This window comes from Falco naumanni, chromosome 4 (assembly GCF_017639655.2).
Source record: "Falco naumanni isolate bFalNau1 chromosome 4, bFalNau1.pat, whole genome shotgun sequence".
NCBI classification, from domain to species: domain Eukaryota; kingdom Metazoa; phylum Chordata; class Aves; order Falconiformes; family Falconidae; genus Falco; species Falco naumanni.
This window is the reverse complement of record NC_054057.1, coordinates 27,822,847-27,849,309: the sequence shown is the minus strand read 5'-3', so window position 1 is coordinate 27,849,309 and position 26,463 is coordinate 27,822,847. Positions and strand designations below refer to the sequence as shown.

At 42.0% G+C, this 26,463-nt stretch overlaps 2 protein-coding genes across 2 annotated transcripts in view; one reads left to right on the top strand and one right to left on the bottom strand.

The window, feature by feature from the left end:
- The first annotated feature begins 305 nt into the window (after nucleotides 1-305).
- On the top strand, nucleotides 306-3,623 carry SEC61G (SEC61 translocon subunit gamma). Its single transcript, XM_040591791.1, has 4 exons — nucleotides 306-414; nucleotides 1,277-1,376; nucleotides 2,538-2,640; nucleotides 3,516-3,623. Exons 2-4 carry the CDS (start codon nucleotides 1,283-1,285, stop codon nucleotides 3,523-3,525), a joined length of 207 nt encoding a protein of 68 aa, XP_040447725.1. The 5' UTR covers nucleotides 306-414; nucleotides 1,277-1,282; the 3' UTR covers nucleotides 3,526-3,623.
- A 1,178-nt stretch (nucleotides 3,624-4,801) lies between these two features.
- Nucleotides 4,802-26,463, bottom strand: part of TPK1 (thiamin pyrophosphokinase 1) — a 250,428-nt gene continuing 228,766 nt past the window's right edge. Inside the window, exon 7 of the mRNA XM_040591790.1 lies at nucleotides 4,802-5,071. Within this exon, the coding sequence (XP_040447724.1) occupies nucleotides 4,953-5,071 (119 nt within the window). The 3' untranslated portion in view covers nucleotides 4,802-4,952. The remainder of the gene's footprint in view (nucleotides 5,072-26,463) is intronic.

The following is a 26,463-nucleotide window of genomic DNA, read 5'->3' as shown; positions in this document are numbered from 1 at the left end:
GCGAGCAGCCGCCCCTCGGCCTGTCCTGCGAGGGGAGGGCCGGCAGCCCCCCGGGGGGTTGGGGACTCCCCCCCTTGAAGGACAGGCCGGGGGGGTGCTGCTGGGGCCCCCCCTCCCCCGGCAGGACATGCCGGGGGGGGCTGCGCCTAGGCTCCCCTGACGCGGCACCAGGCCGCACCGCCCTCCTCAGTAGGCCCCGGCCGGCCTTGATGCTAACGCAGCCCAGCTCACACACCGGAATGAAAAAACCCCAACCAACCAAAAAAAAAAAAAAAACCAAACAAAAAAAATCCCCAACCCCTCCCTCAAAATCTTCTCTTTTCTTCCTAAAACAAGCCCGCCCCGCCGCGCGGCGCGGTGACGTCACGGGCTGCCGCTGTTGTGCGACGTGGCCTTCAGCCGGCAGCGCAGGCGGTGAGGGTCCCTGAGGGGACGGGGCTGAGGGACCGCAAGGCCGGGGGGGGGAAGGGGTGTGAGGAGGTCCCTAGCCCTCCCCCCCGGGTGGGGGTGGGGGGAGCCCTTGGAGTGAGGCCGTCCCGAGGCGCGGGGCGCTAGGCGGGCCGGGTGTCGCGGGGAGGGGGCCTGGTGTCGCGGGGAGGGGGCCTGGCGCTGAGGGACTCCCGGCTCGGGGGGCCGTGGTGGCCGCGACCCGGTGTCCCGCCGGGGTGGCGGCGCTCCGGTGTCCCGCCGGGGTGGCGGCGCTCCGGTGTCCCGCCGGGGTGGCGGCGCTGGCAGGCGCTTGCGTTGGGAACGAGAACAGGCCGTGGTGTGTCTTTTTCAAAAAAGCAAGTTTGGGCTTGGGGGTGCGTGTGTCTTGAAACGGGTGGGTTTGGGCTATTCGGATGCCTTCAGTAGTGCTCTCAGAAACCGGCGTGGGGCATCGGCTGAAAGCAAACCGTGATGGAGCTGCTGTTTTCTCCTTTTATGCTGAAAGGCATAATTTTTCATATTTTTGCAGGCAGGCATAGGTCCTCGTGTCTATCTACTGATAGAGAGTCTTTATTTTCTGTAAAGTGCACGTATCTGTTAAATTCCAGTTGGGTTGGAATATGGTATTTTTTAGTTATTTTTAGTTATCATAAGTCTTTACAAATTTTGTTGGTAACTGACAATCTTTATTTTCTGTAAAGTGGACGTATCTGTTAACTTCAAATGTGGTATTCCAGTCTAACTGGACTTTACTTTGTTGGTAGCTGCTGCTTCTGCTTGTGTAATTAAAAAAAATCTGTCTTTCAGTATATATGTGGTGCCACCAATACCAAATCTATCTTTGCAGGTAATCATGGATCAGGTAATGCAATTCGTGGAACCCAGCCGTCAGTTTGTAAAAGACTCCATACGACTGGTTAAAAGATGCACCAAGCCTGACAGGAAAGGTAAAGCACACAAAAAAACCCCAGAACACAATCCTTATTTCATCTTATATCTCTACCATGTATCTTTTCCACATGTGACTTACGTTGATTCATTTCTCAGCTGAACGTGTCTCAGCTTCCCATATGAGATTTAAACTTGAGCAGCTGTTCAAATATTAATGGACTTATGGTTCTGTATATAATAAAGTCAAGTGTATCCTTTTCTGGTGTTTACATAGGTTGGTGAGCGGTACTAAAACTCACCTTATGAAATAGGCTAAGTAGCTGAAATTAATGACTTTGAGATGGACAAGTAATAATTTTCATGCGTTAGGTAAACTGATCTGAGAAGAACTTTTGTGCACTTTGAAAAGAGAAATGCAGTGATCAGGTTTGACTGATTGCTGTCAACTTGAGGAAAATTCTGGAGGAAGCTGCTTGTTACGTGACCTTGGAGGATACACTTCATTTTAGGAGACTCAAAAGGAGCTAGGATTTCTTTTTGCAGTGCCCATTCAGTACTTCTCAGTTGTCAGCAACTGTCTGATTGAAAGAACTGTGTTGTTTAAAAGAGAAGGTTTGGGGAATTTTCGAAAGGCATTAGAGAGAAGCTGTAACCATAACCAGAATGCACCTGGTTGTCCATAATGGTAGTAGTTATGATGCTTTATTCACGTGCTCAGGATGAAGTTTACTGACATCTTTTGAGATCGGTGAGGCACTTCATTGTCAGACTGGCAGGGTTCTGAGGGGCTGTCGACCTTAGTCCACTTTGTGGTTGCTGTCTTGAAATAGTTGAGCATACCACTGAAGTAGTCTATTTTTACGGGGTCTTCCTGTCTTCCTGTGACAGACGTAATGCAGCTTTTCCATTTTTGATACTGTATTGGGGATTATGAAGGAAAAGTAATGGAATACAAGTTACAAATTTTTATGGACTGTGGGTATTTCTGATTCTGCTCATTGTTTAAAAAAATTGAGATCAGCCATGCTGTGTGGAAAGCAGCATCTTCTCTCTTAAAATCTCATCTGTCTTCTGAAAAAGTGTGTTTGTTTCTCAATGTCAGTGCAGTTTGCTTTTGAACTGCTTCCTGTGTTAACAGTACCATTTTCCAAAAAGAGATCTCTCCTTTGGTCACTGTGGTGCACATCTCCTGTATGCCATATTTTTTGGGTTTGCAGAGTTCCAGAAGATTGCCATGGCAACAGCAATAGGCTTTGCGATAATGGGATTTATTGGTTTCTTTGTCAAACTGATCCATATCCCAATCAACAACATCATTGTGTAAGTAAATATGACCTTCAGTTTCATTACATTTAACTCCTGTTTTTACCTGTTCAATTTTAAATGGAGGATGTTAGTGAGCCCTGCAGGATCCACTTTGCTTTATTATCTGTGTATTTCACGTGTTAGCGTAATACAACAGGTATTACACGATTCAAAGGACTTGATCAGGAGTAGGTTGTTCATTTAGAATGCTGCAAAATAGTAGATCCATAGTTCTTCAGGGTTTTTTTTTTTGAGTGTTCTGTTTAAAAACTGAACATCAAATACTTTTATTTCTAGTTCCTCGGTGTGTGTTTGACCATAGAACATTTACCTTTATTTGGATCTTATGTGCTCTTTACTGTTTCCAGTTTATAATTTGGGTATCCAAAGTAAAAGTATGGGTGGTAAGATAGAGAACACTGGGTGAGTGTGCTGGAGGGTAACAGGGCATGGAACAAAGTTGGTCTTGTTTTGTTTACTGAGTGCTAGATGTGTTTGAAACTTTGTTTTACGTGTAACTGCATTCTGTAAAATACCTTTTGGAATTAACGTTGCAGCATAAAAAACCTGACCCTTAAGTTGACTGGCAGCCACAGTACTGACACATTAACGCTACCGATTAAAACAACGCAGATTCTCCAGAGCTGATGCAATCCCTTTTCTAGCACTGGAAGAGGTTAAATGCTATTCTGTGACTGTGACTCGTGGCTTGCTTAGACCTGTAAGAGTGGTCCTCTAGGCAAGGAGAAGCTTTTGAAAATAGGAGATAAGCTGCAAGGGTAGTAATGTTTGTGCTAACAAGGCAACGGTGGGAGCATAAATTAGACTTCAGATGGGATCACTTCATCATACCTGATTAGTTGAAACTGATTACTTTGTTCTCTCAACAGAGGTGGCTGAATATTCATTGTGAAGAACAAGACGTTATGACACTTGCTGCAAGGATTTCACAGCTTTAACTTGTTTGCTATTAAACAAGCTCAGTTTGGGTTTTCAAACACTCTTGTCATCTTATTCCTCTTCTGAAGGGTATGCGAACATACCTGTCTACATTACAGGTTTTTGGTTTTTTTTTAGTAGAATATTTTAGTTGTTTTGGTTTAAGGCTTTGTCCAGTAGGGTATTGAAAACCTCCAAGGGTGACAACAGTACAGTCTCTTTACAGAAGCTGTTCCAGTGCTTAATTTACTGCTTAGTAAACAGCATTGTTCCAGAAAAAGTAGACAGAAAGAAAACAGCATTACTGTATCCTCTCAAGCGGTGATTTAAAAGTTTATCAGCTAGAATCCTCATCACTAATTTCTGGAATCACCATCATTACCCCTAATTCCTTTCTGCATTTGGAAGTCCTGTTAGGTTGTATTATGTACCTGACTGGAAAAAAACCTTCCTCAAATAAAGGAACTTGCATTGGCAGTCCTTATTCTGATGGCATAATTAAGAAAGCCAAACTTACCTGGTTATTGAGGTACACAGTTTGAGGTTAATGTAGTTGTTAGAGACACTAGGCAGTCCTTCCACTAAGCGACAACTGGCTCGTGCTGTTGGATAGGATACACACCTGTTTGGGGTGCTGGTTCTTTAAGACAACTCCATGTAGAATAAAGGGCTCAGCATTTGTTGACCTGGAAGCTTCCATTATGAAATGATTGAGTATTTTGATTTTAAATACTAAGCCTGCAGAAACTCTGGTAGATTAAATGCTCTTTCTCCTCAGATTGAGATTAAGAGATTTATATTTCACTCCAAACAACTTCTTGTAAGCATCTGGTATTTGCAGAAGTTACAATGCTACTTCTATTACAGACTGAAAGCACTTAATACTGGGAAATTGGATATTGGTACTAGAGCAAAACTGAAGCTTCTTCAGGACACAAACTTGTTCCTAAGTAGAAATGTTCAGTTACTACTCTTGAGAAACCTTCACCAGCACCTACATGTGTTACAAACGAGGACAGGAAAATGAGATTAACTACTCTTAGTGCTATCACAGTTATACTGTGTGCAGCAGTGTACTGTATTTCCTTTTGGTAAAAGGGGAAGAAATAGTTCAGTGTTGGAATAAAATACTTTGCAAAAATAGTCTGAGCTAACCATAGAGAAGCAGTATTGGGTGTCCTGATTAAGCAATGTGAGGTTCCAGAGTGAAATACTCATTTATTGCTACTGATCTTGATTTGATTTCAAGTGACTTTTATTTCAGACTTGTTTTCTGTCCAGTACGTAAAACCAGTGCCTGCTTGTGTCTTTTGGAACAGCTTTATTGTCTTAATTCTGTGAAATTTTGCAGTAATATGAGTCAGATCAGAAGAGGCAGCTGTAGCTGATTATATTTTGATAGCCATTGTCCACAGCAAAGGCTTGTCTGTCTCAATGGTCACAATCCCGGAGTCATCGTAGGTGTTGGAAGTACTGACGAGTGTTCCAAACTTCAGCACCTGGTTAGCTAGGAAAAACAAAGAAGAGACTTAGTGGTAGTCCTGAAACAAATGCATTGATGTGCATCTATTGTAAAGACTGCTGCTCCCACAAAGGAAAAAAAAACAGCTGAGTAAATCAAACACAGATAAACAACATCTAAAATAGCTATGTTTAATATTAATTAGAAGGCTTGTGTGAACTATCTGATGACCTGTAGAAGGGAATAAATTAATACTTAATCCCCAAATTAGCATTTTGAGTTTAGAGCAGATTATTACAAAAGCAGATTGTTGAATATTCCCCAGAGTTTCACATCTGGAAACTTGAGTTTCATGAGCATCAGCTCAAGTACCAGTGCTAGACAAGGTATTTAAAGTAACATGAGGCAGAGGATCTTACTGTAGGTCCAAATATGGGATTTGCTTCAACTCGGCAGAAAGCCTGTAATCTCTTAAAACGGGAACAGTTCTAGAGCAAAGGTCACAGTTAAAAGAGGTATTATTTAACAGTTTTTGCTTTGAAGTAAGTGACTTGCATCTTTTCTTTGGTTGCGTACCTAGTGAGGTGGGTGTCTATGTGCATTAGAAACCAAGCAGTGTTGCTCTAACAAATAGCTAATGTGAATTTTAGGAGATTTAACCCATCTAACAGTTGTAATGATAGTTCTGAAACTTCCATGACATTTTAAACAACTGTTCTGTGTTGTTTTAGCTGATGTGTTTTAAGGGTTACGTAGACTTTTAGAAGCTGAAACCAAAGATGCAAGCTGCCCCTAAACAAAAAAACCCAAATGCAGTTTATCTTCAACTTCCTCGCTTTTGGAGATGGCATTGCTTGCATTTTGCGAATGTATGAACTTCCCCAAAGGCACTTGTAAGACTAGTCAGTTCTGTGTTAGTCCTTGCTCATATAAAGGTTCAGAGCAAGAATGCTGAGACTGTTCTTCGTTTTAGTCTGTAAAACAAGCCAAATGACAGCTCTTCTTCACTGGTGACAGAGTTACATTTCCATGGGGGATACAAGGAGAGCTGCAGCTGGGGAGAATTGTTCAGGCAGATCAGTGAGTCTGTGTGGCCTGTCAGAGTTGCCAAATCATGTGTTAATACTGAAGGAGGAATCCTCTGGATTTGTTATCAAGTAGCCCACTGCAAACAGAGATCTCCCTGTGATCAAGTGTGCAAAACAACATGTTAAGCTCTGTTTTGTGACTTGCATAGGAAACAAATATTCCAGTTGTGGATGCAAACATGGGCTATAGTAAATGTAGGTGTGGTAACGTATTACAGTGCATGTTAGACTGTCTACCAGTTGCCGCACGGAAGGAATTGATCCTGCCAGGCTGTATGGCTTGACAATGAGAGACAGTCTGACAAAAGGCAGGGCATATACAATGTGGTTCAGTGTCTCTTCTGCCAAATCTGCATTTGTTGCTACTTGCTCCTGCTCTCACTCTTCTATTTAGCCTGAAACAAACTAAAGACAAGGTTTCAGCTGCTAGCTGTGTCTGGGTGGAATGAGAGTAACACCTGAGTTTCACTACTGATTTAAACGGAAGAGTCCTGCCATTTGAATCTCTCAGGAGTTTGGAGCATAACTGCAATGCAGTGCAGAAGTTCAGCAAAGGCTGGGAGGTGGGGGGGTGGGGAAATTACTGTACTACATCAATTATGTCCCTAAAATGAAGGTGCTCAATTCTACCAGGGTAATTTTGGACACACACGCTTGCGCTAGTGTTAGGCAGGCTCCTAGACAAATGCCAGGACAAATGAGTTTTGGTGTTTGCCTCTGGAAGGGACAGCGGAGGCTGATGGGGTTACACCTTGCCAGAAGCTGATGCGCTGGACTGAGTTGCCAGAGAACCCAGATTTCACCCTTTGCAGGCAAACAGGTTATTTAGTGAAGGTGAGGTAACGTGCAGGCAGAATTCCCTGTATAAGTCTCCCAAAATACTTCGTTAAGTGTCATGGTCAAGTTATAAATCTTTCCAGTCAGTTTTCTAAGTAGGAAAGAACCTGAAATAGTTTAAAATATTTGCCAACACACAAATTACCCATTTTTGGTTGCTATATGTTGGAGCTTGAAGGTGATGGGGGGGGAGGAAGAACTTAGTGGATCAACTGTTCTGTATAAACCCACTCATTTAGTATCATTTATCACTTCTTGCTCAAGAATGTCAGAATAATTCTTACTGTTTCAGCTTTGCATATGAAATAATGGCTCTGTAGAAGGCAAGAATTAAGAACAACATGGCAGCTTAATGAAACAAAATCTAAAGCAGTATTTTTTCATGCATAAAATTAAGTAAAAATGGGAGCTTTTTTTTTTTCTTGAAATAAAAAGTTCTTGCCCACTAGATGGAGCCTTTTATCTTTCTCCACCAGATTTTCTTTGTGCAAGGGATCACAGTTTGAAGTGAAAAAATGCGAAACCTATAAAACAGTACTGCTGATTCATAGGGCTCAAATGGACCAGTTCCAAGTACTTGGTTTCACAACCAGCCAACATTTCAACTAACATAATTAAAAATGCATACTTTCCATTCAATAAATGAACAGTAACTAATGTGAAAAACTAGGTTTAAGCCAGTAAAGGAAATAAAAGGATGTGCATACCTACTGCTTCTAGGAAAACTTCCTGCTGTGTCATGCATTATGATGTGAAGTTTGCAAGGTCAAAGAAGTGGGAAGTTTTATCAGTTAATGCCTGATACGTTCCCTTTTTTTAAATGGTTTTCAGTCTCTTGTTAAGACCTAGCAAGAGCTTATGTCTTGGGGAAAAAAAAAAAAGAACTATTACCAAAAAAACCCAAGCCATTCTCACTATTGAGATTATTTTTCTGAAGTGCATTCCAAAAACAACCTTTTTATTTTCTAATATTCAGTATAGTTTTGTATAGTACCAAAAATTGTTTGAATAAAGGATTTCACATAGTGATTTTATTTTTTAAATCTAAATTTCAAAAACCCTAGCATTTTTAGATTTCTGTAATTGAAAGAAATTTTAATTTGGATCACTGAGAATTTTAGACGAACAGTAGTTTTATTTTTTTCAATGAGAATCTGCCCTTTTCTAGCAGTGTTAAGACATTTTTATCCCTCTGAAGCTTTGCCTATTGCTTTGGTTCAAATCAAACCATGTTTACTGACAGTAGACTGTTGATGAGAAAAATACTCTACCCAGATTCTCCAGCATAATTATACTATTTCTTATTGCTCTCCGTCTGCAATGACTGTGTGGTTCAGTGGCACTGAGCCTAGGTGGCCATGCCTTCCAGCAAAGCAATGGGGGTCACTGTGCTTATGTGAGAAGGTAAGTAAGTAGTAGTTCTGTGGTGTGGTTTTGAAGTCTGACAGTTCTGGTCTTCAGAACTAAAAGCAAATGCTATTCCTGCTCTTTTTTTTTTTTCTTTTTTTTTTTTTTTCTCCCGGTGGTGGGGAGATGAGACGGGATGGGGAAGGGACACATGACAGGACGGTATGACACAGCAACAAAAAAACCCACCAAAACAAGCTCAAAACAAACCGCAAACTCATTATGAGAGATTTTTATGGTCTGCCCTGTTCCTACCAATAACAAAAGATTCTCATTTCTGTCTGATGGATTGCAACGAAGCACTAATTCAGACCTAAATGTGGTCATAGGCAGGGCTTGTTTCGATGTAGTGGAGGAATGTTTTTCTAGCAGTTTTAATTTCGTTTAGCACATGGCTGAATCTGTCAGGGTTTGAAAATGTTGGAAATAATTTAGAGAAGAAATCTGAGGGCTCACAGGTGAGCTTCCCAAAGGAGCGTAATCACAAAGATCATTATTTCTCAGACATCCCTTTCGCTGACCAAATTATATGACAAAGGCGGTCTCATTAACCCTGACTGCGTGTTGCCACTGTCTTATTGCTTGTCTTCTGATACTTCTTTTTTTTTTTTAAATATATATATATATACACACAATTCTAAGGATGCCATGCAGAAATTGTTAATCACAGATCTAAGACATTGAAAACTGATAAATCTCATGGTTGCCGGAATGACATTCAGAAATGTTAACAAAATGCAACGTATAAGTAATGGAGCTATTATAAAAAAAATAAAAAAGTCCAAACCTAAAAATGTAATTTTAAACCTCTTATATTTATCCCTCTACCATGGCTGGGAGATGTATTTTTTCATTGCCTGTACTGGAGAAGAGAGCTCAGCCTTGCTTGCAGTGTGTTCACCGTTGTGCTGCAGGCTTTCAGCCTGGAAGCTGAGATGTCATGGGGACTAACTAACTATACTGGGTCTCGACGTATTAGGTGCCACAGAAATCCTCAGTATCTCTTAATAACTGTACTCATGATCTAGTAGGCTTCGTTGTACTATTTAGGACACTTGAATGTAACCCCAGTCCAGCAGAAGAAAGCTCATATCAAGGTCTCATGTACATTGTATAAGCTGCACTTTAGGAGAGGCACGTATAGAGAAAAAACATCTCCTTAAACATACCATATATGGCAAAAGCAAATGATGTCATTAATTTGAAAGGCTTAATAGAACAAGCAGGCCCTCTGGTTATTCCTACATCTATACCAAAACCACAGCGAAATCTGGACAACCGAGAGAGGTGCTTTTCCCTGCAGTATCTAATGGTCGTGCTGGAAGTGGAGCCTACGAGGTGCAAGTCCTTCCTCACCGAGGAGCTGGAGGAGTGAAAGAAGTGATTTTGGTGTGAGAATGGCAGAACAGTAATGCCTCATGCCTTTTATCTGACGACATGCAGGCAAATAGAAGCTCACAGGAAAGCCCTTGAAGACACAAGCATCCCCACCAGTGTCCCCCTTGATTTCACCAACAAGTCGGGGTTTTACTACTGTTGCCACATACGGCTGAGAACAAACCACCGGCACGCGAAGCGTGTCCCACATGGATCCCGCAGTATCTATACTGTGCTTCTTGTCTCAATGACTTCCTGCAATATGCAGAGTCACACCTTGGTGATTTCCACCCCTGAAAACAGGAATAGGTATCAGAATGCAAGCAGATTGCTACTGCTGGCATGGGTGTTTGGAATATAAAAATAATTAATTATTAATTAAAAGCCTTATTATAGTGAATGTAATCCTCTTCCCCCTAGCCAAATACTGCATCAAAATGATAGAAAATTAAGATCAATAAACTGAAACACAAGTTACAGTGAAATATTGAATTACCATTTGGTATCCTATTACAGTTTATCTGGAGAGGATTCCCTGAAGTTCTGTGTTGGGAGCAAAAATCTGCATTTAAATGGAGATGCATTAGTAACGCATGAGCTAGTACTTTGCAGGTCACCCTGTGTCTGCAGAACAGCAGCATTAATTTTGCTATTTAAAAATAAAAACCAAATAGTTTATAGACTGATTTTTCCTTTCATTCCTCCTAGTTTTACTCTTGTGATTAGACTGACTTCACTGGAGTTAATCTTGATTTACACTGATGGATACAAAGGAAAAAACTGGGTCCTTGATCTCTGTGCAGTGGGAACTGCAAAACTGGAAGTTGCAAATAACAGTAATTTACAATAAAACATGAACTATTTTCAACAGTAACCCAACACAGAAGCACCACAAGGGCTTGCCATGTCTGCTGGGAGGGGACGGGCTGGCCTGCCATGGCACAGGTCACCTCAGGGCTGAGGGGAGTGCTGAATAAGCCGAGAGTGCACGGGGCAGGGCATGGGGCAATTTTTACAACTATTGTAACTTTTGGTACCTGGTTTTGTAGCACAGAACAGTGGGTTTGTAAGCTCAGCAGACTGGTACGAGAGGGCTCACGAAGGCACGGAGAGGATACGGGGCGAAGGGGAGCCAGCAGGCAGGTTATCCCACTGGCTCTAGTGCTGGCAAAGGCAGGCTCTGGGCTGCCTGGCCCCACTTTGGTGGCAATTTGGGAGGTGACAACACAAGCACTGGCTGTCAAGGCTTAACAATTTCATTTTAAAAGAGAGAAAAATTATGTTAACAGAACTGTGTGTTCTGCCCTGGAGAGAAACCACCTATGCTGGGTGAGCCTTCAGAAGTGCAAATGGATGTCAGAAGTTTTCACATTTATTTCCAGCACACATATTTTTTCCAGCTTTGTAATCACGGTGGGACTGTAAGAATAGCTCAGACTCCTCCTGTCACATCACCTGCTTGTGGCAATTTAAAGTGAGAAGCTGATAAAAATGATGCTAAAAAATAGAGTGCTTTCTACATTAATGTCTCTTCTGCTACTACCGCTTCTCCAAAAGCAACAAGAATCATTAACTGCAGGAAGTTTCTATGGCTAGTAGTAGCATCGTAGCACTACTAACAAGACGTACACCAGTGCTTGCTTAAAAAAATCACTTTGGCCTCTTAAAAGTGGTCCGGAACGTCTGACATGGATATACTGTTTGCAGTAGTGCCTTTCTAGACTAGACATGATAAAGCTGTACCAATACTACAATAGCAGACGTGATTTACCAAAAATTTAAGTATAAAGCAAGTCAGGGAACTAGCTGGTCTGGAAGCAGTTTTTTCTTTTCACTAAGCTAATAGCAAAGTCAGGCTATGAACTAATTTACAGAATTTAGTTTAGCCAGTAAGAAGCAGAGTGCTTACTTCATTTTTTTATGCTTTCCAGTAAGTTTGTGTAATGTTTATCAAACTACCTACAACTCTGAGGGGCTGTATAAGTGACAGGTACTATTAATAATACCGTTAGAGCAGTGAAGAAACAGCTGCAGAAATAAAATACAGCTTCAGTGTGACAGTCACTACTGTGGAGATCTTGCATATAATCTAGACAAAGTAACTTGTTGCTATTTTGGTCTGTCTCTAGTTCCTGCTGTGAGATAAAGAATGCTATTCTCATGAGAAAAGGGGGCAAGAGCAAGGGGCTGAGCTGCATCAGCTAATGAATTGTTGTATTTCTAAGCTTACCTGTAAGACAATTCATAGCGCACACCATCCTATCATGTTTCCATGATTTAGAGACGTTACTTAGTCACACAAAGCTGAGGATGGCAACCTGTATAACACTGAAACCCAAGATTAGCTAAAAACAATGGCATTCTGTCTCGGCATTTAGGTCTGAAGCTCTGGTTTGACATGACAGCAAAGAACCTAAAAATACTCGTTATTTTGAAAGCTGCTACACAGCCAAGTTGATATGATGCATCTAAGGGTGAAATCTACTAAATTTGTTCCAAATGATCCTAGCAAATGACCACCCACAGTGCTGCAGAAAGGAGCGAAATTCCCCCTGCGTTCCTTGTGATTGGGCTGTTGGAGGCAGGGAAGAGAGCCAGGGAAAGAGAAAGGAGAGGCAACATTTCCCTGTCCCAAATCTCAGGGCTAGCAGGCTACAGCCATGTACTCAGGCTTCAAACAACTTGGCACCAGAAAGCTTTCCAACACAACCGGATCCAGGACTGACCTTGATCAGCATCTTGCCTCTAGGTACAGTCATTTCCCAGCACTTCATATAAAGATGAAAAAAACACCCCTCACAGAAACCTATCCTTCAAGGGGTTTTTAAGTGTGGTATTAGTTAGCCAGAACACATATTTAATTATTTTCCTCTTCTGTTCATGGGAATCCTGATAAATGCTGTCACATTTAGATTCATAAATTCACAAGAAGAGGTAGTGAAAGAGGATTTTAAAACACATGCATAATACAAGTCTTCCAGCTTCCATCTGGTACTGTTGTTCCCATGGTTTACAAAAATGGGCAGATACAATGATTATTCCTGTAACATTCAAGCCGGGCCTGTAGCTGAAATACAGGTATGTGGATATTTGCTCAGTAAATACCTACACAGCGTGGGTGAAATGGGGATCTCGCTCATCTGCACCACGGAGAACAGCAGCGCTGCCATAAACACTGCACAGTGGTCCCAGCCAACCTCTGCTGCTGCCCACCGGTGCGTGGGAAGAGTCCCCAGCATCGAGTCTGCCATCGAATTCAGCACTGCTCTGCTTCCTTCCACTGCAGTGGGGATGTGATTTTCCTAAGGGAGCTGATCTAAAGCCAGTCTCTAGCCAGCCCTGAAAAATAAATCTAAGCAGGCTAGCTTCTCCATCTTATCACTGCTGCCAGCGCTAGCTCGGCTCCACATCCAGAGCCCTGTTCTACGGCACAAGTTGCTCTGTCACTGGGCTACAGTGCCAACACTAAATTAATCTGACAAAGCTCTGTGAAGGCTCCATCCTTAACTCCAGCTTCTGCCATGTTTTGGAGGGGCAGGACGCAGAGCAGAGCAGCCGAAGGGTAGCGGGCTGGAACCAGTATGTGTGGCAGAACAAAGGTGGCTGTATACAACACTCCAGGTTACAATAGTGAAGATCAAAGCAGATCTTCTGAACTCTGGGAGGGGTTCAACATACTGCAGACTTTAACCCTTCCCTCCCATGTCCAGCCCCTACCAGAACGAACCCATCCGTGGCTGCACTGTTCAGACTCCTGGGTGGCCCCCAGGAGCCACATCTGTGCCACAGAACTCCCTGGACCACCGGGTGTAAGAGTTTCTTCCTCCCAGACCTCATGGCAATCAAGTCGCCAGACCACACAGGCTATCAAACTCTGCCAGAATAGTGGATCTGGTGCTCAGACTGCTCCTCGGACCACCAGGTCCACCAGCGAACAGCTGCCTTGCCTCTGGGTTGGGTGAAGAAAAAAAAAGCAGCTGATACCTTCTGGTTGTCCTGCCACCCCAAAGCCTGACAGCTGGTTGAACAGTGGCTTGCAGAGGGCAAGGGCATCACCAGCCCTGAAGGTGAGCAGCAGCCCCTCTTAGTTACTAGCACTTTATTACAAATCACCAACTTTAATCAAATTAAATCCCTGACAATTTTATTATGCAAGCTTTAATAGCGAACGGCACCGTTTCCTAAAAGAGTTTTATGGAAATATGATATTACATTTACATGGAAAAATGAAAAGAACAAACTAGAATATTAATCCTTATGCACAAAAGGTATCATCAATAAAGCAGCTGTGCTTTTGTCTAAAACATTTCTCTGGAAGCGGGTAATTATTATTTAAAAAACCCACACTGATCTGCTCCTGACAGCTCACAAGGTACATGTTCATCTACTTGCTCTCCCTGACAGCTGATCTATTCTGAGCACAGGTGACTAACTAATAAAGTCTATTATACTTCTAATAGAAAAGTAATTCCATTTATCTTTACCCTCCCTAGCAGCACTGCTCCCTTTCACCGCGTTGGGGTGGGATGCTGTAAGAGGTTTCTAAAATGTGGTTATTTTCACTCCTACAGTTGCTCTGCGTTACTTAGAATTTTAGATTGCTCTGCTTTCTTCAGGAAAAACAATTAGACACAGATCATATCACCCTGAGGATGAAGTAAAAGCAATTATTTCTGTTACAAAATGTCCCCCTAGATCTGCATGTGAATAACTAAGCTTTATGTTTTTTAATTTTATTACTTTGTCTTTCTGTTAACAAATAATTAATATGATTACTAATATCCTATGTACTTCTAATGCCTATATTACTTCAATTATAAAGCCACTACTGATGCTTATTAATTCTATTCCATTTGTCTTCAAACTTACATGGTAAACTTACATTTGTTGACATTCATGGAGCTGCAGTCCTTCCACATTCGCTCACAGGAATCCAGCAAAGTTTATTTGCTGCAACCCCTGAGACAGAACGTGAAATTCAACAGGAGACTGCAAACCACACTGGTTTTAGTTCAGAGTTGCTCAGTTGGATTAGATGGCTCTCCCTGTCCTCCAAAAAATAAAGGAGTTTTTTTAAGTAGTGTTGCCTGCTGTGTCTTTCAATCTTCCTTCTTTCCAAGTCAGCATTTAAAAAAAAAAAATTCCAACAAAAAATGTATGACACAGCAAAGGCTATTTTTGATAGTAATACCCGCTTTGTCCACCATTAGAGCACTTTGCCCCAGGAAGGACACAGGAATAGTACCTGCTATGTATATGAATTGTAAGTCAGTGCATATGGCTCATTTTAAACTTCTTGTCTGTTTGCTTCTGCGGTCTTTTTTTGGATGCAACATTCAGATTTGTTGTCAATGCTGTTGAACACAAACAGCTTCTATATAATGTTTGTCCCCGAAATCAAAAAAGGGAGATTGATTATTAAAGACAAGAATAAAGTCTCATCAACTGTCAAAGACTTTATTCGAGTGGAAAACTAGCTACTGAGGATCCTATAGTTGGTTTTGCACTCTGGAAAAGTCCGAATGATTTCAAGTAATGATTTCCAATATGAACAACGCTCTTCATGTTGGTGCGCTTCCTCCTCCTGACCTTTGGAAAGTCTCCCCCCCCCGCCCCTGCTTTTTGCAAAGTGGCTAGTGGTTCATACTCTCCATTCGGAAACATGTCATGCGTTCCCAGGCCCTGTGACTGTTAAGGATTAAATGGTTTGGGGGATGTTTTCTTCTGCTTCTTCTCCTCCAGGGAACTGCTTAGGCAGGGCTCTGCCATGCGTTTTGCCTGGGCTGAGCGGCATTAAAGGCTTCAGGCATTAATCACGCAGCACCGTGTCTGGCATGGCCCAGCCCAGGTGATGTAGGCTCTTGACCCTCAAAGGCAGAGGCCGAACGCACCGCTAAATCAATGTAGTGCTACATGGTGCAGTCAAAGACATTAAAGTTTTAAGAGTGCGATTGATTATATGTAGTTCAACTTTCAAACACATTGGTCAAGATGGATTGCAACAGTCACACCATGGCACAGTGATGCATGTCAGCAGGCTCTCCCTTTTACTGTATGGGGGACTTGACATTGGCTTTTAACCTACCGATAAACCACCCCGAACACATTGCAAGAACTGGGAAGGAAAAGGAATTACAAATCCGGTAGCTGCATGTAAAATAAAGGACTAAGCCCACTACATTACAGCTTGTCTACTCCTGCCAACACCACCTAATTTCTTGCACTTGAGGCTGAAAAACCATGATGGCTGCAATCGCCAAGTAAGGAAATACATCCTCAAACAGCCTCTCTTTTTAGGCTATCGGGAGGTTCCATAAAGTAAATCCAATTTATAGCCTGGGATGTTCCTTACCACACCTGAAGTTACTGTCATCTTCAAACACTTGCCATTCCTCACTAATTATCAGTGTCTGAGGGGTACTGTAGGAGAAACATTCCCATCAACAGCTAAGGAAGCCACCTGTCTGAAACACAAAATCAAACTTATTAAATATGACTGGATCTTATTTGACAGTGCTTTTCCCATCCTCACCATTTGGCGTACTCAACATTTTCCACTCTTTCTTGTCATGTAGTCACTTCACAAATTCTACACAAGTAGAATTTCACAGATGTTAATTATCTAACTGATTCTCTAAAATCACCAGATGTGAAATACTTTTTTATTTTGCAAATAGGGAAGATTTTACTGAAAGCAAAAACATCTCAGAGGAAAAGCAGACTTTGCAAAATATCACTTTTTAAGTGATTTTTTTTAAAAGAAATTAAAACATTTCTGTTAGTTCTAGAAACAGTGATAGCAGCTTAAGTTCCTTTTAAGTTTACATCTTTCTTGAAAGTATCTGAAGGATGAAAAAATAACACTGTAAAAGGTTTCTGATTAACCTGTCACCTACAGCAGACTAATGCAACTTTTTAGAGGTGTGCTGTAAGTGTTAGAAAAAGAAATAAGTACAGTTAAAACAGATAAGAGTATGAGTGAGTATCTCTTTATCCTGGGGGAAGAACCATAGGTTTATCTCCTTTGTTGTTTCTAAACTTATTTTAACTAGGTATCTTTGCTTAAAATTGAAAAAAATCCCAATGTGAATTTCTACTTTCAGATAAGGCAGATCAATAATAAAGCACATAGTATTTCCAAATTATAAAAATTCATTTAACTACCGCTGTGGGATTCTCTACCAGTAGTTTCAACAAGTGTGCTGCATAATGCGTTAGAAGATGGATGTATCTATGACTAATGCTCATCAGAAAAATTTAATATAGCTATAACCCTTTCATTTGAATTCTTCTATGTTCTGCTATCCTAAATGTTCTGCAATACCCAGATTAAAAAAAACCCAATTATAAAAAAATCTGATGTCTACATGCTTACAAAGCAAGCAGAAGTACCTGAGAATATATTGGCACATCAAAAGATTAATCCTAGAATATTCCAGTCAGAGTAGACACTTTAAATAATTAGCCAAATGCAGAAGTCTCAAAGCAAGCGAGACCTACAAGTCTATTTCACCTCTTGAAAGATGTGTAGCTAGGAATATACTCCTCCTAGTATCCTAACTTTAGGACTATATCACTGCCTATTGCTACAAGACCTCCACTGATATGGAAGAGGCCAGTGTATCTCTGAGATAGCCCTCAAAACCTAGAGATGCCTTGTGCAAGCTTTGGACCCAACATCAGGCTTGGTGATGACTGAACGATTACATCTATTTTGTAATTTAAGGCATGGTCACCTATCAAAATGTATGTCTGTTACGGAATAGGCAGCACTGCTCTTCTAGAAACAGGCAGGCTTGTTTTAAGACCATCAAAATAATACCACATGCCCGCCCACTACAATGCAGACTTCACGAGACCAAGGGAAGCACTTTGCAATTATCCTCAAAATCAGCCAGGAAGAAAGTCTTGAGAAGAGCTTAAACCTTACTGGAGGGTGGGTTTAGAGAACACCAAGATAAACATCAGAAAAATATTTCCAGGAGGAGCAGGAGAACCTTGCAGGGTCTGTACAGAACTGATGCAGATGAGCCCTGCAGCAGTGAGGGCAGCACACGGCAAGAGGTTTGTCTTGTCAAGTGCCAGAGTGAAACCTGGATGACACAGATTTTGAAGTGCACGGCTCATTTACAGGTACATAAGCAGAAAAGAAAGCAATAAAGTGTCAAACCTAAAAGCTGTGAGCAAAAATGTAGTTATATGATTTCTAACATCATCGGCAGCCAGATGGATAAATCTCCGCATGCTGCTTTGAAAGGGTACCCATAAATAGCATAGGATTTCTCCAGCAACACATGGGATCTGTAAGGAAGGCCAGAATACTGCAGAAAGCTCTTCCTCAAATCCACCTGAAGTCAGTCAGCCATAAAGGATGCGTTACAGATGTTAGACACACAAACTATACTGGAAGCAGGCTGAGGAGCTTGAAAACAATGCTGCAGAACAGAAAAACTCCCTCAGAGCTCTCATCTTGAGAGAGGGAAGGAACGCTACCAAAGATTTAAACAGCAGAAAAACTATCCCTTGGAAAGCTGGCCTTGCTATAACACTCCAAACTCACTAAACTTGCGGTTTGCTGGCTAACCTCTGTTGCCCACAGGTAAACACTCCTGTTAAGAAGTTTTGTTCCCTCTCTTGGATCACGGACTTCAAAAGTCAGGGGATGCTGAATGCAACACTGAGAGAACTGTAATTTGCAGAAGACAGAATGGACAATATCATTGATGTAGCGTAATGAGCCATTTCCCTCCTCCCTACTGTGATTAATGGTGTGGACAGGAGGTCTGCGCGCTGAGCTGATACCACGATCCTGGCCCTGGAGGCATGCCCTATATATAGCGCTGTGTGAATACATGCATGAGAGATTGGCAGGCAGAAGCAGCTCTGGGAGCCTTTGTTATTGTCCAGTTTACTCTTTCCCGAGTTCCTCCAGCTTGCACAATCTGTGTAGCCTCTGGGAAGGCAGCTTTAGAATTGGCTTACTTGATGGAAAAAGCTGCTCTTCTTGATGCATATGATGCAAAGTAATGTGACAGTGATTGACGGCTAAGGGGGAACAGGAGAGGAAAATGAGTTAAGTCGGGGTACTGTGCGAAGAAGCAGAAGTGAGAAGGCAAAAAAAAGGAAAAGTTCTCATTACTACAGCACGTGTGCCATGGCAGAGATAAGAGTTGCTGGTTTTTATAATAATAATCATTATTAAAATCAGTTGACACAAGTTTATGATGATATAAATAGTACCACAGTGATTACTGGATGTTTTCCTTCAAAACTTAATCTTCCCCAAATAGAAAACAGTTAATAAGTTTAAGAGTCTGCCAGTCTACTCCCCCTGCACATTTGGCGAACAGGTAAGGTAACGAGAATACAACCCCAGGGGCTGGTCCTGCCCATGCTTCCCCTGACACATTGCTCCTCCTGTCTGTGTGAGGAGAGCCTGAGCTCCCTGCCAGCTTCTCATTCCCTTCTCCCTTACACTGTGGAGCCAGTTGCAATTTTTATTGAATGATGCAATTACATTGCAGTGTACCAGGCAAAAATGTGCTGCTGCTTTTGGGCTTTCTTCGTTCAGGTCAAAAGAGAAGAATAAGATGTAATTGATTCCATCAGCCTTTTTTGTATTGAAACAAAAGGTAACACTCGGGGAAACTTCCTTCTGCTAGAAAGATGAGGAACTCAAAATTTGGAGTGTCTCATGTGTTTCCTTTAGGAGATGGCACATGCCCAACAGAGACATCTCATTTTAGTTTATTTTCAGCAGACTGCTAGGTTCTGGACCACTAACGTAAAATGCTGAAGTCTTGGGGAAAAAAAAACCAACCAAAACAAAACAAACAAAAAATGGAGAAATGATACCAACTTGAAGACACATGTGGCAAAAGTGGACATAGTAAAATGCATCAAGGAGGAAAGAGCTTATTGAACAAATCCCAGCTGGCTGTTACTCTGTGCTGAGGAAAACACCCATTTCCAGAGCTCTGGGAGACATGCTGGAAACCACTACTGGTCACTGCTATTTGGAAGGTTTTACAAGCTCTCATAAGAATATGTGGCGCTTGCGTTCAGCGTAAAGGCACTGCCGTCGTCAGTGAACAGGTTATGCTGGAGTTTTCCTTCTGCTGCATCTGTGCATGCAACTCTGTATAACAGTCATAGGGGACAAGGTTGGGAAATGACATGCACAGCCAGTTGTCTGTCAATACAGAAACCTTTTCTACCAGAACAGAAACCAAATGTTGGAATCTTTTTTATTTTTATTAAATTCTGCTCCTCTACAGGTACTAGCACTGGACCATATGGCACAGCACGCTCAGATTGATGCAGCATTAACACCAGTACTTTAACAAGTTCTGCACGGAACCATAATGGATTTAAAGCACCAAACCACCCCCTCAAAGCCTGTTAATTGCTAATGGGACTAGTATCAGTGTATGCCCCACTGAAAATCCTGGAACTCCAAACCCTCACACTTTATAGAAGGCTGTAATCCAGAGTCGTTGCAAAAGCTCTGCAAGTCCAGATGGGTCGTGATGGGTCAAGCTTTGAACGCACTTCTCGCTTTGAAAACACCTGCTAGATCCCTCTATCATTCCTTAGGGAGATTAGGTTCAAATGGCACAAATCTTCAGGCCGTTTGAGTAGATTCACTGTCATCTTTAGGGTCAACTGCAATTCCAAGACATATGCACACCCATCTTTAGGGTAATTTCATACCTAATTAGGACCTTATCTAGTTAGTCTAGTTCACTGTTCTTTTCTGCAAGCTACAGTTCAGAGAAGTACTAAATCATATGCTTAAGCTAAGTCCACACAGACATGTCACTGATAACAGAAAAACTTCAGTACCCAGCCTGTGTTGTGCTCAATCGAAGTCCAAAAGATTCCTTTTAAAATCTCCGGCCATATAACATGATGGAAAAAGGACAGAGAAATTTGTAACCTCTCAGAACAACAGCTAGACACATCAGTGCCTTTAATTCTTGATATAAAACCCAAGCAAAACAAGACAAAACTTAGCCTAGCAAAGCCCTTCTCCTTTTAAATTAATCTCTTTATTTATGACCTTAATGATAGTAAGACACATCAATAACACGGTATGAAAACTCCTGTCTTTTCTCCCCAAAGCAGTTTTTCTTACAACAATTATGGTAATTTTTCTTGCCTCTTGATTAAATGAAGGCAGCTTGCTTCACTTAGATATACCTTGCCTGAGCCAGGCTGGCTTTACATTTTGGCATGCATACAAAACCCCCCCAAAACCAAACAAAACCCCCCACAACAAACCAAAACAACCAAAACCCCTCCAAACCAAAAAACCCCCTTTGCTAAGAAAGAGCTAGCATGCAAAAACTATGCAATCTTGACATCACGTAGTCTCTTCCATTTTTGTTGCAGCTTGGTTATGAAGGATGAAAGTTCTTTCACTTGTCACATTTAAACCAAAACTGGTAACCAAATAAACCAAAAAAATAGGGTTTAAGCTGACAACGAGCCAATTTTGGGAACATGTGAAAGTCCGGTGCTGCATTTCAAGAAACGGTACATGCAGGAGTTATCTTCCCCCCAGTCTCCCAAACAAATACCCCTTTCCCACCACTGCCCCACCAAAACTAGAGATGTACGTTTAGAAATTCATCCTATGAAATGATCTAGACATTCTGACGGCCACAATTTATCAACATAAATTACTGCACTTCACAGCAAACCTTCCGTCATAAGAAAACACTGTGTGCCCTAAATTGACTGCTGCCCTCTTCAATAATCAGCCTAGTTTTTAAGATCTAGAGATCTGCTGATAAAGGACACCTCAGTGCGTACAGAGACAAAAAAAAAATTGAGTTTCATACACATCACTGGAAACGTCCACACACTGCTCCATTAATCTTTAGATTGGGGTCATTTTTCTCTTGAGATGTGGTAATAGATTACTTCTAGAGAAAATGGGGAAGAGCACCCAGACAGGGGCTCGCTGAATACTAAGCAAGCTTGTCTCCTTCCTGCTTGCTTTAATCCTAAAAAGTATCTAATGGCCAAAGCTGCTGTTAACTCTGTGCCGACTGACGCTGATGCAAAAGGTGCGCAGCAGCAGCAGGCTGCCTCTACATCCTCTGGAGTGCCCTGCTGCTGGCACTGCTCTTCTCTCCCTGATCCCAGCCCATCCTGCTGGTGCCACTGCCATCCCCTACCTGCCTGAGGGCTCTTCAAACTCCACATCCAACCCCCTCAGCATTTCTCTGTCTTTTTGTTTCCTCTGGGAATCAAAATCTGTTCCTTTCTGGAAAAGCACAGGAGAAAGCGGGCAGGCTCTGAACCTTCTGTCTTTTCTCCTGTGGAGATTCAGCCTCTCGGTTACCACAGGTAGGAAAGATTTTCTCTCCCCTCACTCCTCAACCCCTCCAGCTGAGCCTCAGCATGGTCTCAGACCTTCAGCCCTGCATGTTAACGTTTGTTTGGTCCAGGATCTTTAAAACCACATGAGGAAAAACATACCTGAAAGTGCTTTGGAGGGATGTACGGAAGGGAGCGGCCTCATGTTCTTCAGTACCTTTGCCAGTCCTGGTTTTTATAGTATTTCTTCCCACATGGACTGAAAACTGTGATTACCAGCAGCATACAGAATGCCCATCACTGTGTTTAGGGGCACATTTCACCCCCAGAGCAGAAATCAGGACTGGTAACTGAAATCCATGGAGTTCCTTCAGTGCAGATGACCACGAGCAAAGGCGTGCTACCTTTGCTCATTGGGGTATGGTCCCTTGGCTTTGGAGGATGCCTGCCGGGTTCCTCCTCTTTCGCCATACCTCTGTCATCCTGCAGCCAAGGAGACAGGTTGCCCGGGTAGAAGAGAAGCACGTTGTGCTTCGCCACTGCTCAGTCAGCTGAACTGCCTTGGGGGGCTGCATCTATAGGCACAAACCAAAGCAGCCCAAGGTGCTGCATGGCACGCTGGCACCCAGCCTGCCTCCCAGAGGGCTCGGGAACGCCGACACAGGCAAGGACAGGCAATTCAGTGCTTTAAGGATATCACTGCTTTGCACCTCTGCAGCCTTCTGGTGTGCTTACAGCCTCTGGAGAGCCTCAAAATAAAGCTCTTCAGACGTATTTCTCTCTCTTCACAGTAACCTCAAAACGCCTTCTGCTGTATAACACAGCATGCACCAGCAATGCTGAGGTCAAAGGGTTTTGTTAGGATATTCACTGCATCTTCCTCCTTCCAAGACATCAGTGTAAGCTTTTTTTCTGCATTATTATCCATACAAGTTTCTCAAGACACATTCAACTTTTAAATGGTGACTTAATGTCTTAAAAGTTTTAGATTCTTCATTATCACTTAGGAAAATCTACAAAGAGGGTGGCCACATTTTGAATTTTTTGAGCCAGCACAGACTGGACTTGATTGAAAGAGAAGAAAGGTTTTTTCTGTCTTGATTGAGAGAGACAGTGAAGAAGAAGAAGAAGAGAAATAAATTAAAGTATTACCAGGTACCAGGTAGTCCCATATATAATGGGACAGTATAATACTAACCAATTCTAATACATTCTTTAATGGTCCTGCTCTATTTCTCATTTATTTCAGTCTTGAATCCCTAAATGTCACTTGTCCCGTGGGAGATTATTACAGACCCTCATTGATATTAATGACATCTGCTTCACAGAGTCAGCAACCCCCCAACAGCATGAGACATTCAGAGCTTTAGAAGGAGCGGTTCTTCCATTATACTTTATCATAGACAATGTGAAATTCTGCCTCTCCACACTCTGGGAACATCACCCCAGTTTCACAGCAGGGATGACTCCTGCTCATTGTGCCGTTTCTTGCCCTTTAGATGCTACACACCTTATTTTAAAGATCCCTCCCCCCTCCTTTTCAGAGCTTGTGCCAGTCTCACAATTTCATGGAGGGAACTTACTCTCCTTCTTGGGAGAAGCTGCACAAATGAATGATGAAAGTCCTTACTGGAAGCATCTTGCAAAAAAAAAAAACCAAACCAAAAAACAGACACTGAGAAAGAGCTGCCACATATTGGTCCTGCTTGGACACTAAACCATCAACAAAGCAGTTTTTGGCTGCCAGCAATGGTCTTGAGCATCTGGACACAATGCCTTGAGCACCAACTCTGAAATTTTTATCTTACACTAAGTAGGTCATCGGTTTTGTTCCCAAGTCACTGTGCAGAGAGAAAGCAAAAACAGCTGGAGCACCCAGTGACATTACGGAGGATAGGGTGAAGGGAAGATGACAGTGCTTACTTCTTCATTAAAGCAAAGCATCTGCCACTTTGTTAATACTCCAGTATGCCCTGCTCTCAGAGAACTGAAGGCGGCAATGATTAAAGCCAGTTGTGACTGGGGAAAATGCATGTTAGACTGACCTCAAAAGTGTAATTCAAAATTTATGCTGCTACACCCGCCAGCCGTGTGGTCCACACTCTAATCCGAGGAACCATCTGTGTAGATGTTGGTACAGCACATACACAGTCTCAGGAGAGGCACCCTGGACTTATCATCAGCACAACAGGGAACAAAAGATGGTCTACTGTCAATCCCTCCTGCCTGAAAAAAAATAATTTCAAGTGAAGCTTATGACCTAGGAGGTAAGAAGTTACTGAACCTAGTCCTTAGAGAGGCCTCTGCACTGACCCAATCAGCTGTAACAGCTCAAAGAAGCCACCACAGGCTGCTCAGGGCAGTTTTCCTGTAAGTAGACAGCTGTGAACATCGGAGACTACAGTGGCTTCCTGCCAAAAATCTGCATTTTAATAACTTTGTAATTGCATATTTTTGCAATCTGTTGACTCCGACTTATTTTAAGAACATCCAAGGAGTAAAACAGTTTCACCACCAGATTTTCTGGTACTTTAAATTTCATAATGAAGTTTGCAACAACTCAGTAATTACTGTGAATAATTCATAATAAGGGTTATAATGATGTGACACATTTTAGTGAATCCCTGAAATTTAGGATGTTTAAGTGATAAAAACAAAATAAAAATTAAATTCAATAGTAAATATTAGAAGAAAAATAATTAAATTCCATAATTAAAAAAAACAGATTGCAAATCCAGTCTGGGTGGTGGTGGTGTTATCAAGCTTGTGTAATTTCATTAGATGAGATTTGCTTTAAAGATGAAACATAATTTTAACAAAAATGGCTATGATCCTGCAAATGCCAGCATCCATAGACAAAGCCACGCGTATGAGTAGTCTCTGCACAACGGGACAACCTGTGTGCAGCTATCTGCAAGACTGTGGCCCCAGTCCCAGTCTGCACAACAAAACACACCAACCAATAATCCGTCTTAACAAAAATAACATGGAGTTAAATCTACTTTTACTTGGTTGTGCTTTTTAGATTAGTGCTACGAACAATATATTGGGTAAGGGATGCAGAACAAGTTCCAAATGATCAAAGTCCCTTTGCTTGAAGAAATGGAGTCAAACATACCTTGGCTCACTGTACCCTTTTCATCGTCCAATATTCTGAAACTGTGATCCCTAAAGCAGGCTTCCAGGGACAGCTACAAGACACCTAACTGCAGTATTTCTTTCAAGTACTAACATGGTTTGGGATATCTTGAAAATCTTGTTTCACTTGAAATTGAAATAATAGGCTTTTTACATCCTCATGCTATACAGACACACTGACTGTCCACAACTCCTGTGCTTAAACAGAATAATAACCTAACTTCAGTTCTGTATTTGTAGTGTCTTTTTCCAATTTTAAGTCAAAATTCTAACCATGGAAAGGCTTGAAGTTCCATTTCATGAGTGGATGAGTGAAAGGCCAGTTCTCTTACCCTTCACCCAAGGAGGCAGCAGGCTGAAATTAAAATCTAGCTTCCAAGACTGCCATCTAAATGGTCTCATAATAAAGCAGATAAATGGCTATAACCTACATCTCCAAAGGTTCATCGGGCTGAATGGGCAGTGACTGACTGCTTTTCTTCCCCCTTCCTGAAAAGCAGCAACAACAGCCCTTTGTGGGCAGGTGAATTCACCAGCTCCAGTATACACTGGGAGGGACAGGGACAGACTGCCAGAGTACATCAAACTTTAAGGTATAGCTGCACAAGTGTTCAGCCCGAGAGGTGGAGGGTTTTTGTTGTCCTGTGTTGTCCCCCGCCCCGAGTTGTCATTCCTTGCCATTAGCATTTATTTCCTTAGCAAGAGAGGGAAAGTGCTGGGTGACAGATCCTGGTGACAGATTTGTCACGTATTGTGATATACGGACGTGAGTTTCATTATGCTTTGCAAAAGGAAACTGTTTCCACCTAATTCTGAAGAATGTAAAAAATGCAAGGAGGTGTGGTTTTTTTGCTTTGTTTTTGAACAGAAGATTTAGCAATGAACGTCTTGACAGCTTGTTGCAACTCTTTTTCTGTTATCTCATTAATCTCTTCGATAATTCTCTTAATTATTCTCTTCAATAGCCACAACACCTACCTTAGCCCTCCAGTTCGAAACAGTGTCACTTAACTCCAGCGAAGCCTCCAATGTACCAATTTTTACAACAACAAATGAAATGTTGAGAGAAAAAAAGCTAGAGTTGCAAGTATTTAGTACTGGTCGCTGAATGTAAGAGAATAATTCTAAGATCCTAGAAGGATGGCAGCCATGGTAGATAAAACAGATCTGAGATCTATGTGGAATTCAAACTCCACCCACCTTCCTAATGCCACAACTTTTCTAGCAACGAGGGAAACAGAGCAGTCTTTTCATCTCTTTGTC